This window comes from Raphanus sativus, chromosome 7 (assembly GCF_000801105.2).
Source record: "Raphanus sativus cultivar WK10039 chromosome 7, ASM80110v3, whole genome shotgun sequence".
Taxonomy (NCBI): Eukaryota; Viridiplantae; Streptophyta; class Magnoliopsida; order Brassicales; family Brassicaceae; genus Raphanus; species Raphanus sativus.
In genome coordinates this window covers 9,223,605-9,237,240 of record NC_079517.1, presented here as the reverse complement: position 1 = coordinate 9,237,240, position 13,636 = coordinate 9,223,605, and the positions used below count along the sequence as shown (strand labels likewise).

Genomic DNA, 13,636 nt, shown 5'->3' with positions numbered 1-13,636 from the left:
TTAATATATTCTTTAAAAAATAACTGACTTTATTTAAAAGAAAATTAAAACTAATCACATTTTGAAAAATAATTTACAAATATATATATATATATATATATATATTAATATAATTAATTATGCTATTACAATAATAAGAATATTAAATAGATATGATTATACCGTCTAATTTCACCGTTCAAAACTATCCTATGAAATTCAAGAAGAAACATTGATGAATATTTAATCAAACCAATAGATCAACCGGGTTTTTACTCAAATTAAAATATTTTAAGAGTTTTTATTTGAGATATTATGCAAAAGAAAAAATATTTTTCTTACTATGACATCATTTTCTAATTGAGAACTTTACCATTGGACATGCTCTCAAACCAACTCCAAATATTGTCACCTGCAAATGAAAAAAAAAGAAAATAAGAAAGCGCCAATATTCTCCCTCCTCAACACTTTCGTTTCCCTCTCTCTCTAAAAAATTTCGAAAGCTATTGTCGTTTCGTTTTCCCTCTCCACAATCTGTTTTCGTTTCTCCTAAATTGCTCCCTCCTCTGATTCTGGAGTCTACTCCACAAACCCAATCGAGAAGTATCTCTTTCGAATTACGTATCTCAGCTTCTTTCTAGGGTTTGTTTCACATCTTCTTGCCATGGCTCTGGATGACGTGAAACCTTCCAATCGCAAAACGAACCCGGGCGTTCGAGTCGTCGGTGGAAGAATCTACCACTCTAGTAACGGCAAATGCTGTCACCAGGTAAAGAGAAACAAACAACAACAACTCTTTACACTCTGATTGATTCAACTTAGATCGGTTACTAATTTCTAATCCGAGCTCCCAGATTCCCCAAATTGTTAAATCGATTATCGATTGTTGTGTGTGGGGGTTTGAATTTGAATTTGGTTTTTAATTTCTCTTTGCAGTGTCGACAGAAGACGCTAGACATTGTTGCCTCCTGCAAAGCCATTAAGAAGGAGAAACAATGTGCCATTAGCTATTGTCATAAGTGCTTACTTAACAGGTTTACTTTGCTTTGCTTTTTCTTTTCCCCCTTTGATTATGTGTTTACTGATTCGATATGTACAATAGGTATGGTGAAAAGGCAGAAGAGGTGGGCGCCTTGGCTGATTGGCGTTGTCCTAAGTGCAGAGGCATCTGCAACTGTAGTCTCTGCAGGTAACATCTTTCAGATATTCCTTATTGCTTATTGAGAGAGAGAGAGTGAATGTCTGTGTTAATGATGATGATGATGTTACAGGAAGAAACGAGGGCAAAGTCCAACAGGGATATTGACACACATAGCTAAAGCAAGTGGGCTATCATCAGTCTCTAAGCTTCTAGAGGTTGAGGGTGATGATAAGTTTTCTTATCAGAAGAAAAAGCCTAAGCTGGTATTCAATTTTCTTTTTCTTTTTCTTTTTTGTTGGTGATATGAGCTTCATTTGATTATTTTTAATTTACTATATTATGCTTATTTGATTAAATTATTTGTGCAGGAGAATGTTTCCAGTGGAGGTAGAAAGTTGCAGCACTTGCTGATTTATATATTGTTTGCTTTGAAAATGTCTTACGAAGGAGAGACTAAGACTAACGGTTTTTGATGTTTTATGTATCAGATGTTATTGCCAAGGATAGCAACAAAGCGGCGGGCAAGATCAAGAACGGCTTCCCAAAGGCAAAGCTGGTATTCAGTTCTCTATCTTATATTCAAGGTTTATGCGAGATGATGCTTGATATTCTTATATTATGCTTATTTGATTATATTGCTTTTGTAGGAGGATGCTTTTGTTGAAGGTAACATGTGGCGTCTGTTTGCTTTGAAGTTGTCCTAATATGGAGACTAACTGTTTTAGTGTTATGGATCAGATGTTGTTGCCAAGGAGAACAACAAAGCGACGGGCAAGATAAAAAAAGTCTCGAATAAGACCAAAACTGGCTTTCCAAAAGCAAAACTGGTATTCATTTCTCTATCTTGCATTCAAGGATTTTGTGATCTACCATTCATTTTTGTTGTTATGCTTATTTGAGTATATTTTTTCTGCAGGAGGATGCTTCCGTTGAAGGTACAAGTGGTGTCTGTTTTCTTTGAATTTGTCCTAATATGGAGACTAACAGTTTTAATGTTATGAATCAGATGTTGTTGCCAAGGAGAACAGCAAAGCGACGGGCAAGATCAAGAAAGTCTCGAATAAGACCAAAACCGGCTTTCCAAAGGCAAAACCGGTATTCATTTCTCTATCTTGTATCCAAGGTTTTTGTGACCTGGGCTCCATTTTTTTAATATATTATGCTTATTTGAGTATATTGTTTCTGCAGGAAGATGCTTCCACTGAAGGTACAAGTGGGGTCTGTTTGCTTTGAAGTAATCCTAATACTGGAGATAATGAAACTAACTGTTTTCATGTTACGAATCAGATGTTGCCAAGGAAAACAAGAAAGTTGCAGGCAAGATCAAGAAAGCTTTGAATAAGACCAAAAATGGCTTTCCAAAGGCAGAACCGGTATTCATTTCGTTATGTTATATATAAGGTTTTTGCGATCTAAGCTTCACTTTTTATATCATACTTATTTGTTGCATTGTTTCTGTAGGAGGATGCTTCGGTTGCAGGTACATGTGCGTCTGTTTGCTTTGAAGTTGTCATAAAACGGGGAGACTAAACTAAAAGTTTTAATGTTATGAATCAGATGTTGCCAAGGAGAACAACAAAGCGGCTGGCAAGATCAAGAAAGCCAAAGTCACTAACAAAGTGAAAGAGGAGGAGATTCAGATTGAGGCTAAACTTCCTAATGGTATAAGCTTGACTAACGTCTCAGGCATTGACATACCCATTGAAGAAACTGGAAATGTATTGCAGTTTCTTGAGTTTTGTTCAGCCTTTGGAAAGGTATTGGTTATTTGACTTATCATCTGTAATCATTACTTGTGCTGTTTACTCTTAACCTGTGTTTCATTTTGAATTTTCTAATAGGCTCTTGATTTGAAGCAAGGACATGCTAAGTCAATAGTTGCTGCTATTTTTGGAAGTGGGCGTAACACAAGGAGACAACAATATTGCTCTGTTATACCGATGATGATCCAGTTGATGCAATTAATATCACATGATAGAGATATGTATGAGTGTTTTTACTTCTGCCTTCGAACAACGTGTATATATATACTGTTCTTATCTCTGATTCATTTTACGTGATTTTTACAGGTCTTTGTCTCTAAGTGCAACAGATAGCACTTGGTTCAGTTCTCTTGGAGAGTGCCTATTGCAGTCAGGAGTTCTGAGTGATGTTTTCCGACCTGAAACTTTCAAATCCGGTGTCTCAGAGTATAAGAAAATGGATGCATCAACAAGGCTCAAGCTTCTCAACTTCTTATGTGATGAATCACTTTGCACATTGTATGTATTCACATTCACTTTTCTTGTAATTTATGATTCGTTTTGACTTCGCTTGTATGAAAAAAATTATAGGAAAATGAGAAATTTCATTGAGGACAAAAGTAAGGAGTCTGAAACCAAGGAAAGGGAAGCAAAAGAAAAGGCTGCAGCTGCAAAGGAAAAGGTATTTCTATAATCTGCAAGATGATTTTAATCAAAACTAATTATGCTAAACTTTGTTTTTTTTTTCTTTATAGGAGAAACAACAGAGGCAGAAGATTCAAGGTGATCTTATCAAAGCCCATATGGAAAAAAACGGAGCTCCATTGTCCATTGAAGAGCATCACAAAGTTTTGGCTCAAATAAAAGCTGAAGCTAAAGAAGCTCATGGCGAGATGCTGAAGGCAACTTCTAGAAGTAAATCTAAAGATTCTTTATCATCAATGGTCTTACAAATTTTGTGTTTCATGCTTAAACTGATGAAACCTGTTTGCAGAGAGGCAACGATGTGATGCTGTTAGAACTGACCCGATCCTTTTGAATGATGATGGTCTTGCTCTCTGGAAACTCAAGTGCTTTGAGGAAGAACCAAAGTTTTTGCTTCAAGGTGTGAAATTTACTGAACTCTCTGTTTACGAAGTGTTTCAAATCTCATTCTGTTATTCATGCACAGATCTAGGAACCTTTGATGATTTATCTCCAGATGAAAAATGGTTAGCTTTCAAGCCTGAGCAGAAACAAGAGATAGAGAAGTATATCTCTTCTAATAGGTAAAGCTAATTCTCAGAAAGCCGGCTATTAGCATTGTTAATAGTTGGATTTGTAAGCTTAAAGTTGATCAAATTCTTGGGCATGAAACAATGTCAATTCTTGCTTCTATTTTGTAGGATGAAAATGATGCTAGCACAAAAGAATGCAAATGTGGAAATCAATTAAAGAACGAGAATAGGCCATCACCATTCAACTTTCAGTATTCTAAAAAGTTCAACTCATATCTTCTCTTTTTGTCATTTTGGCTTCTTTTGTAAGCTCGGCCTAATTGTATTGTATGATATTGACATGATATGCTTGTCTATGCCTCAGACTCTTACTATATCTTCTCCGTTTGTCATTTTGGCTTCTTTTGTAAGTTCGGCTTAATTGTATTGTATGATATGGACATGATATGCTTGTCTATGCCTCAGACTCTTACTATAATGGGGAAACCTTAATCTTGGATGTTTCATTAAAATAATTGTATCAACATGTTTGGTTATATAAAACTGAAAATGTTGACAAGATAAATTTAAAGTGTTTTCAGAATGAGTACATATTAGTCCTGCTATAATTTATTTGTACGAGATTAACTTTTCAAAACAACAATCAGCTTTATTGTGAACAAACACAAATCAAAATTTGAAAAAAAAATAAAGAAAGTGGAAAACGATTGAGGCAAATATTAGTTTAGAATTTATATATTATAATTTTGCAATTTCTTAGATCCATATTTATTATATTTTCAAAATTTAATATTTTTTTTTCATTTTAGGAATGCATGTTTATTTTAAAAATAATTATTTTCTTGCGCTTACGATACCACATTCAGCTAGACTACACCCGATCCAATGGAACTTGAGTCTATCTTTCTTGCGTTTACGGTGTCTACATTCAGCAAGACTACATCCAATCTAACAAAAAATTTACTGGTGCACAGAGAGTTAATATACTTTCAAAATTTGATTAGGTAAATAGTGAAGTGATTAATGCTATGAAAGTGGATTAGTTCTTTTTTATGCAGTCTTCTTACGTATTTGCTAAATTTGGAGTTGTTACAAGAATGTGTGTATGGAGGCAGGGGCTGGCCGAAAACTTTACTGAGTACATAGTACATAGTTGAACCTATATATAGGTCAGTAAAAAGGTTGGCACCCGTGCCACAGCTCTCTTTTCCCTGAGTCTGTCTGTATAGGGTGGCTTGGAGTCTGGAGAATCAAATGCTGAGATGGACTAGGAGGGGTCAAAAAAATCTATAATGGACCTCTTCTTTTTTTCATTTAATAAATGAATTAAAAATAAATCAGAAATAAAATGAAAAGACCATGAAATTTAAGAAGTTCTACTTATTTACTAACCCAACCATTTACTATCCTAGCCCACTAATCCGACCCTGTTCAATCCGGATCCCTAATTTCTCAAATTTCTCCATCTCAATTGTTACTCTCACGTTTCATCTTCATCTTTTATAACTTTTTTGAAAAATGATTTTTTTTTTAAACACAAACATACCTATTTCTCAAAAACCAAACTAACACTCATTTAATCCATTCTATATTGTTCCATTTTCATCTATTACATAATCAATCCTGATTCAACCTTAAGTACCCAGATTTTTTTTTTTCAATTTTATCAAAATTTCTCCATCCCAAAATCCAAATCAAAATCGAAAAAAATCTCCAAACCTTAGAAAATTTCGTTATCATCCCAAATCGGTCAATTTCACATCTTTATCAATCCATTTTCTCTCATATAAAATCGAATCTCATCTACAATGTACAAAATTTCCGACAATGAAGAACATATAATATTACTAGTATATCTAGTACAACTACAACTAGTATAACTAGTACAACTAGAACATGTATAACTAGTATAACTATTACAACTAAAATATGTATAACTAGTACAACTACAACTAGTATAACTATCAGCGTGCGAATGATGCTATAGAAGATGATGATGTAAAATAAATGAAAAGTTGGTCTAATCTTATACTTTATGGATTTGTAAAAATATATTAAAATTTTGTTTTATATAATATATATTTAGATAATTATTTGTTTTAGCGGTTGTACCAGTAGTACTAGTTGTACTATTTTCCAAAAAAAATCATCTTTAATACTGAATCCAAAGAAAACAGTAGTAAAGCCGAAAATCTTGCAATAGAAGAGTATACTAAATATAACTTAGAATTCATCACGAGTTCCAAAATATTGCATAATCATTCGTTTTTAGTGTTTGGACTATGATAATTATAATCCAACGGGTACAACTAGTTTAAAAAGTAAACATTTGGATTGAGGATGATGTTTGACATGAGGAGGAGGCATACAGGTTGGTGAAGTGATAGCTTTTGGTGTTGCTTTGAAAATATATGTTGGTTTTGGTGGTAAAAATTATGCTCTTTTTGGTATTATAGCTTATATTTCTTTTGATGTTAAACTTGTTTTTTTGGATAACTTTTGAATAATAAAATTAATCAGTAAAAATGTTAATTAAGAATTATTTAACAAAATAAATCATTTTAATCAAATAATTTTGTTAAAATTACATTTAATTAGTAAATTATATAAATCAGTAGTTGTAAATGATACAGATTTTTGAATAACTACTTAAAATTATACTAATTTTGTGTACAATGAATTTATGCAAATAATTTATATTTTTACATCAATTGATTATTTACATCACCACTTTCAGAGTCACTTTTTTTAAGTGATGTAAATTTTGATTTAAAAAGGTTCACTCACAAAAATGATTTCATATAGCTTTTTATTCTTATATTTCTTAAATTAACAAGGTTTACTCAATATATCATAATACTTTTTATTTAAAAAATAATATATCATAATACTTTTGGTTTAAAAAATAATTGATTAAAAATAATGACAAGTGATAATAATATATATGAATGGTACAACTAGTACAACTACTCGATGTTAGTGTTCAACCACAATGTTTAAAATATGATACACATTTTAAACGTGATGCACATTTAAAATTATACTAAATAAAATAACAAATAGTTGTACTAGTTTTCTAGTTATACCGTCGATACATAGTTGTACTAGTTTTTCAGTTGTACCAGTTTGTACATAGTTGTACTTTGAAAGTGAAATCGAAAAATATTAGTTGTACCACATAATAAATACAATTACCTTAGTTGTTCAACTTATTTATGTTTACATGACATTGCCCGGTTACAATGAAATCATCAATATTGTAAAAATACATTTCATGTATGTTTTCCAAAAATTATATGAACAAATAAGTTAACAAACCTTAAAAGTATAAGGTAGATTATGTAAACTTATGAAATTGTGTAATCACTTTTAATGTTTTTTTCAAAACTTCAAAAAAATTATGAGAAACTTTTTGAATACATACCAATTGGGATATGTTATTGTTTTTTTTTTCTCATATGGAATACGAAATTGTTTTTTATCAATTTATGAAATGTCAAAGTTGTACTAGTTGTACCAGTAATACTCGTCTAATATATAATAAAAAATTATATCAATTGTTTATATGCTAGTTTTAGGGGTTTTGTTAATATTTTCACATCAATACTTTGTAAAAATCTGTTTGATGTTTGTTTACACATCACATATTTGTACCAGTTATACCAGTATACCATGTATGATTTGATATATAGTTGTATTAGTTGCATCAATCTTTTCACATCATAACTTTGTAAAATTATGTTGAATATTTTATTTTCATAATAATGTGAATAATATAATTTAGAAACCTTATAATATAAGGTATATAATATAAAATTAACAGTATAATGTAATAATTTAACAAAATATTAAAACCCTTCAAATAAAATAAATGTATTTTTGTCACCACAAACTAATTAAGATATTTTTTTTATTTTATATAGAAAACTTAATTTATTAGTCGTGTCAGTTTCATGAATTGTATATTACAGATGAATTGTATGATTTCTATACCAATTATATTAGTTATAATAATTATATGATTTATTAACATGTTTAGTTGTATGGGTTATACTGGTCATACATATCTAAAGGAGAGAAGAGAAATCGTGTGGCTGTGATTGAAGATGAGAAAATGATCTTATGGTTGAAGAAAGATGAAGTGGGTCCTAGCCAAAAAAGAAAAGAAGAAAAGAAAAAATAAAAAAAATCGTGTGGTTCAGATTAATTGAGAGATAAAATGATCTAATGGTTGAGAGGGGACTATCATTAAGGATAATATTGTTATTTAACCTAACGTAGTCCACATAGATTTTTTTTGGTTGTGTGAGACTCTTCTGAGACCATTTGGTCTATTCCAGATTTTTGTCCGAGTCTGGAGATGATTGGAATTTTGATTTTTTAACTCTCTAAGACACATTTTGTGTTTCATATTACACATTAAGACACTTCACCCATGTGACACACTTTATCTTGTTACAATGTCATATATACCCTCAATCTTAACCTAACTACACTTGTCTTTAACTATATTGAGTTAACCAAAATATTCACATGTCACGTTGGCCAAAAATTAAAAAATAAAAAGAAATAGAAAGATAAACGAACTTTCGAAATTAGATCTTTTTCTCCCAATTCTCAAGCCCTAATTTCTCTCTATTCTTAGTCTCTGTCTCATCCTCTCTGCGTCAACTTCTTCGTCTCGAATTCACCGCAGTCATAACACTCTCACTCAAACCCCGCCGCGAACCATGAGGAAACTGAAGACCAAGCATCTCAACACCAAGAGCAGTTACATCCGACTTAATAGATTCAGTGCCGGTGGTCTATAAGTCTCGTCCATCATCTTGGTGAAGTTGCAGTCGTCCGATCTCGGAATCGCCATTGAAGAAAGCTCGATTGCATCTGCAATCAAGAATTATGCATTTGCATATTTGGTCTTTGTATTTATGTAAGTTTTTGAGTTTGCCTCCAGACTTACCAAATTTTCAGATTTCTCTTTTAATTAGTCCCAAATTTTATAATTATACATTTCAGTCATGTTTTATGTTCTTCGGGTACAAAAAAATACAAAATCAATGTTTGTGGATACCAAAAATGTGGATAAAGATTTTATGATTCAAAATATGTGGATTGAGTACAATGAATTGTGTTGAATCTTACATATTTTATGTCCACACTTTTAGACTTTCTATGCCTACTCGTTTTTATAGGTCTTACAACATCTTTCCACATATTCACACAAACATGTTCATGTCTTTTTGGTTTACACCTTTTTCATCAGTGTTCACATTTGTTACATCCACAATTCATAGTCCATGTCTATATATTTTATATAAATATTAAAATATTAAAAATATCATGAGTGGATATTGAAATATAAAGAAAAAAATATTATTTAATGTATTAAATAAAACATTTTATCTATTAATCTACAATCTTAATACCTCAAAAGATTAATAAAAAATTCTCAAAAAGACTCACTTAAAATACAAACGATCTTTCACAATAACACACTAACATTTATCCTTTGTGCTGGAGTTTTTAATTTTTTTTTACCTTATTCATTCATTTTTATTCATATTTTTTTGTTTATGTATTTTTGTATATGTCCAGATTTTTTTCATCCACACTTTTTATGTCCATGCATATTATTATATAATTGCTAAAATAATTAATATATATATATATATGGATCTTAAAAGATAGAGAAAAAGAAATTTCAATTTGTTGTAACAGTTATATTTGTTTTGTATATCTTAAAATCTGAGAAAAACAAACCAAAAACAAAAATAGAATGAATAATAATAAAAAATAAGCAACCTGTTAAAAAAAAAAATTAACCACGCTTCTTTCCTTTAACCATACGAGAGAGATACATGTGTAAAAATACATAAAGGAAAAGAGGATATTGTGTGTCTCCCGCGGAAAGTGCAATATCATGTTAAAAAAGAGAACAATGTATCTTAAAAAGTAACCCACTCTTCGTAATTTAAGGTTTTGAATCATGATGGATAAAACTGCATTATACCATAGTTAACAATAAAAAAATTAATATATATTTGTTTCTGTTACTCGTTAGAATAAGAGCAGAATTGTTCCGCACATTAACATTTGGACTTTAAGCCTAACTTCTTCTGTCTCAGTCACAAACAATGGCATGGCCACACCACCCTATGCGTTTTATTGCCAACCCCTATATCTATGCGTTTTATGATGATTAATAGTTTTGTCTATACTTTTTGATGTACCTCAGTTTAAACGCAAGGAAAAGAAAGCATTTGGACACGAATTAGACCCCAAACACAAAAGCACTTTGAATATAAATCCTGACGTCAGATTGAACTAGTTGTTAGAACTCGTTCTTTTATAAAGTGGTATGAAACATTTTTCTGATTGGTTTTTGGATGGGGATGTCTAGACATGATGTAATTTTACCGTGAGCATTATGAAGTAATTTATTTTGAATGAAAAAATGAAGAGTTAAAATGGGTGATTAAAAAATATATTTTTTAAAAATGTCTCATATTAAATAGAAAATGAAAATGAGGAATCCGGACTGAATCCAAATTTTGTTATCTAGCGACAAATAAATTTGCAGTTTAACAGTTTAACTTTTTTTACCAAAAATTATTTATAAATTTTGTTGTTAATTGGGTAAACAAAAATATCAATTTATTTGTGCAAATGTCCAACCGTCTACTCAGTTTGTCCAATTGTATAACTTGCGATTTTACTCAATTGAATCATTCAGCTTTCCTTGAAGCTTCAAATAGATCCAACTTTTCATAGAATCAACATATGTTAGATTATATTTATAGTCTACTTCCCTTGAAATCTTCGACTTATCTCGCTTCTCATAGAAAGAAGCTGTCCTACGTTGATAACATGTCAGCCTTCCCCTAAACTTTTACAGATCCATAGGGAGTTCTCAAAATATCCAAACGTGATCCAAATTCGACCTGGTGTGTTTTATTTTAATTCAAAACCATTGGGTTTAATTTATCTTGGAATTTTAAATACCTGCCATAACAATTAATAAACCGGTTGCTTAATTCAATTACTAAGCAATATAATGCCTAAGAAATATAATTTTCTATACAGCTATTAACCAATATATTTCCTCAGTCTCAAAATGTTATATATTTTAGATTTTTCACACATATTAATAAAACATATTAAATCTCATTTATATATCTATAATTTTTTGTGATTATTTTTTGTTCTATAAATATAAGCCAATAAAATTTTAATAAGTGTAATCAAGTTTATTAAAGTTTGTAATTAGTAAATAAAATATATATTGGAAAGGTAAAAAAATAGATCTTTTCGAAACAATTTTTTTTTATAGAATATGTAATTTTACGAAACTGAGAGAGTAGTATACTGATTGAAGTAAGAACATGTATCACCTAAAGACATAAATTATAGTTTCCAACAACTAGTTACGACTCCATTATTTAGAGTTGTATAATTATTATAAAAATTATTTAACAAGACATGTAAAGTCCATCGTTGTCGACCTTTGAAGAGGCAAAGAGCATGCTCTTCACAGGATTATCACATGTCGACCGGTGTTCATCCGTACATTACATGTTTATTATACTAGACGCTGTGGGAACAATTGTTTCCTTTCCTCTTAGAAAAATAACACTTTTTGTATTATTTCTTATTAGTTAAACAAATATCTTATCCAGTTTAATAATCCCTTGAATAATTAATAGACCCAAGAAATTGCATAACTTGGATTTCATGATGATAAAAATTAAAAGTTGACAAAAAAACCAATAGACCCTACAATAAGATGAACAAGCAAAAAGACAAGACTTGAGCCAAAAAAAAGAAGTAAAAAAGTAAAAAGACAAGAAAATTCGGATTCATTTCTGGATCCGGTGGTTCGAGGTAACGCGATAAGTTTAATGGTATTGTCTCGTATTTGTCATATCACTGGGGCATTTATGCCCCACATAACATTTCTTTTTCACACTAAAGATTTCATTCAGTAAAGAAGGATACATTTGTGGAATACATATTTGAGATGCTAAGACACCAGGAACAAAATTTCCTCTGTAGAAAAAAACAAGCACAACTAAAAGAATTATCTATTACGGATATTACATCCCACGTCCAGAATTTTAAGAGACATTAAATATTATATAAAAGATTAAAGTCAATTCACTAATCACCAATTAGTTTTAAGTTGAAAGCTCATAATATTATCTGAATCTAACATGGTATCAGAGCCTATATCCTATATACCCTAAACCCATAATTAATATTAACCATTCCCGATCGGATTTATAAGTCGTAATTAATCCTACCCGACCGGATATAAAGGTCGTAATTAACTCGCTCGACCGAATATAAGTGTCTTAAAGTTTCAAGATTTCTGATCGATAAGAGCATCATCTCAAGGAGGGGTACTAGGAATATTACATCCCATATCGAGAATTCTAAAGAACATTAAATATTATATAAAGGGTTAAGACCAATCCACTAATCACGAATTAGTTTTAAATTGGAAACTCATAATTAACCTGAATCTAACATATTATTGGTGATTAGTGGATTGATCCTAACTCTTTATATAATATTTAACTGAAAGCACGGGTTTATTTTCCTTTATTTTCTTTTTTAAATTGACAAATATTTAGTAAATGTCATATTTTCATATATTTATTTTTTTTTATAAAAGACTTAAGCCTTTTATCTTTCTTTATTGTGTTTCATTTTAAATGAGTATAGGCATGAGCACAATATCCGGATCCGAAGAACCAACCCGAAACCGACCCGAAAGTCAGGGTCCCGAACCCGATCAGACCCGGGATAAATATCCGAATGAGTTCTAAATTGCTATATCCAAAGGACCGGTCCCGAACCCAACCCAAACCGAGAACCGAATGAGTATCCGAAGATATCCGAAATGTTAATATATATATAAAAATATATTTTATAATTATAATTATAATTATAATTATTTAATATTTTAAATTAATATTATAAGTTAACTATAGTAATTATTTTCTGTATTTTGAGTATTTTTGGATAAAATATGATAGTTTGGATAAAAGTTTACCAAAAAACTGTATATAGTGGGTATTTTTGGTTACTTTTGAGTAATTTGGATACAAAAATTTGAACTGAATCAGATACTTTGGTTACTTTGAATATAAATAACCGAACCCGTTTTAGATACTTTGGTTATTTGGTTATTTTTCAGGTTCTTATGCATGAGAACCGAACCCACCCGGATCCGGAAAGACCCGACTCGAACCCGACCAAAATTTTATAATACCCAAATGGGGTTTAATTTCAAACCCCGAAAAACCCGATATCCGAAAGAACCGATCCGTACCCGAATGAGTACCCGAACGTCCAGGTCTAATGAGTATTTATGTTTTAGAAAATTAAACTTTATTTTTAATGAATTAAGTTGGTATAACTCTGATAAATTAATTTTATTATGTGGTTAATTTTTTAAATAAAAAAGTTATATAGTTTTAATAAATATTTATACTTTTCAGTGAAAAAATCAATTTTTTTTATGAACGCTTAAATTATATTAAAAAGAAACATAA

At 30.6% G+C, this 13,636-nt stretch overlaps 1 protein-coding gene across 3 annotated transcripts; it reads left to right on the top strand.

Moving 5' to 3' along the window:
* Positions 1 to 394: 394 nt before the first annotated feature.
* Positions 395 to 4,543, top strand: LOC108814685 (uncharacterized). 3 transcript variants are annotated; one of them, XM_018587302.2, is made up of 21 exons: positions 395 to 748; positions 916 to 1,013; positions 1,082 to 1,168; positions 1,251 to 1,383; positions 1,489 to 1,507; positions 1,609 to 1,676; positions 1,768 to 1,786; positions 1,859 to 1,947; positions 2,037 to 2,055; positions 2,127 to 2,215; positions 2,309 to 2,327; positions 2,408 to 2,493; positions 2,582 to 2,600; positions 2,678 to 2,877; positions 2,962 to 3,104; positions 3,190 to 3,381; positions 3,454 to 3,544; positions 3,618 to 3,777; positions 3,857 to 3,967; positions 4,034 to 4,130; positions 4,248 to 4,543. In XM_018587302.2, exons 1-21 carry the CDS (start codon positions 644 to 646, stop codon positions 4,294 to 4,296), a joined length of 1,893 nt encoding a protein of 630 aa, XP_018442804.1. In that variant the 5' UTR covers positions 395 to 643; the 3' UTR covers positions 4,297 to 4,543. The 3 variants fall into 3 exon arrangements, with proteins under 3 accessions (XP_018442804.1, XP_018442803.1, XP_056847497.1); XM_018587301.2 differs by having other exon boundaries at positions 2,582 to 2,606; XM_056991517.1 differs by lacking the exons at positions 1,859 to 1,947; positions 2,037 to 2,055 and having other exon boundaries at positions 2,582 to 2,606.
* The last annotated feature ends 9,093 nt before the right edge of the window (positions 4,544 to 13,636 follow it).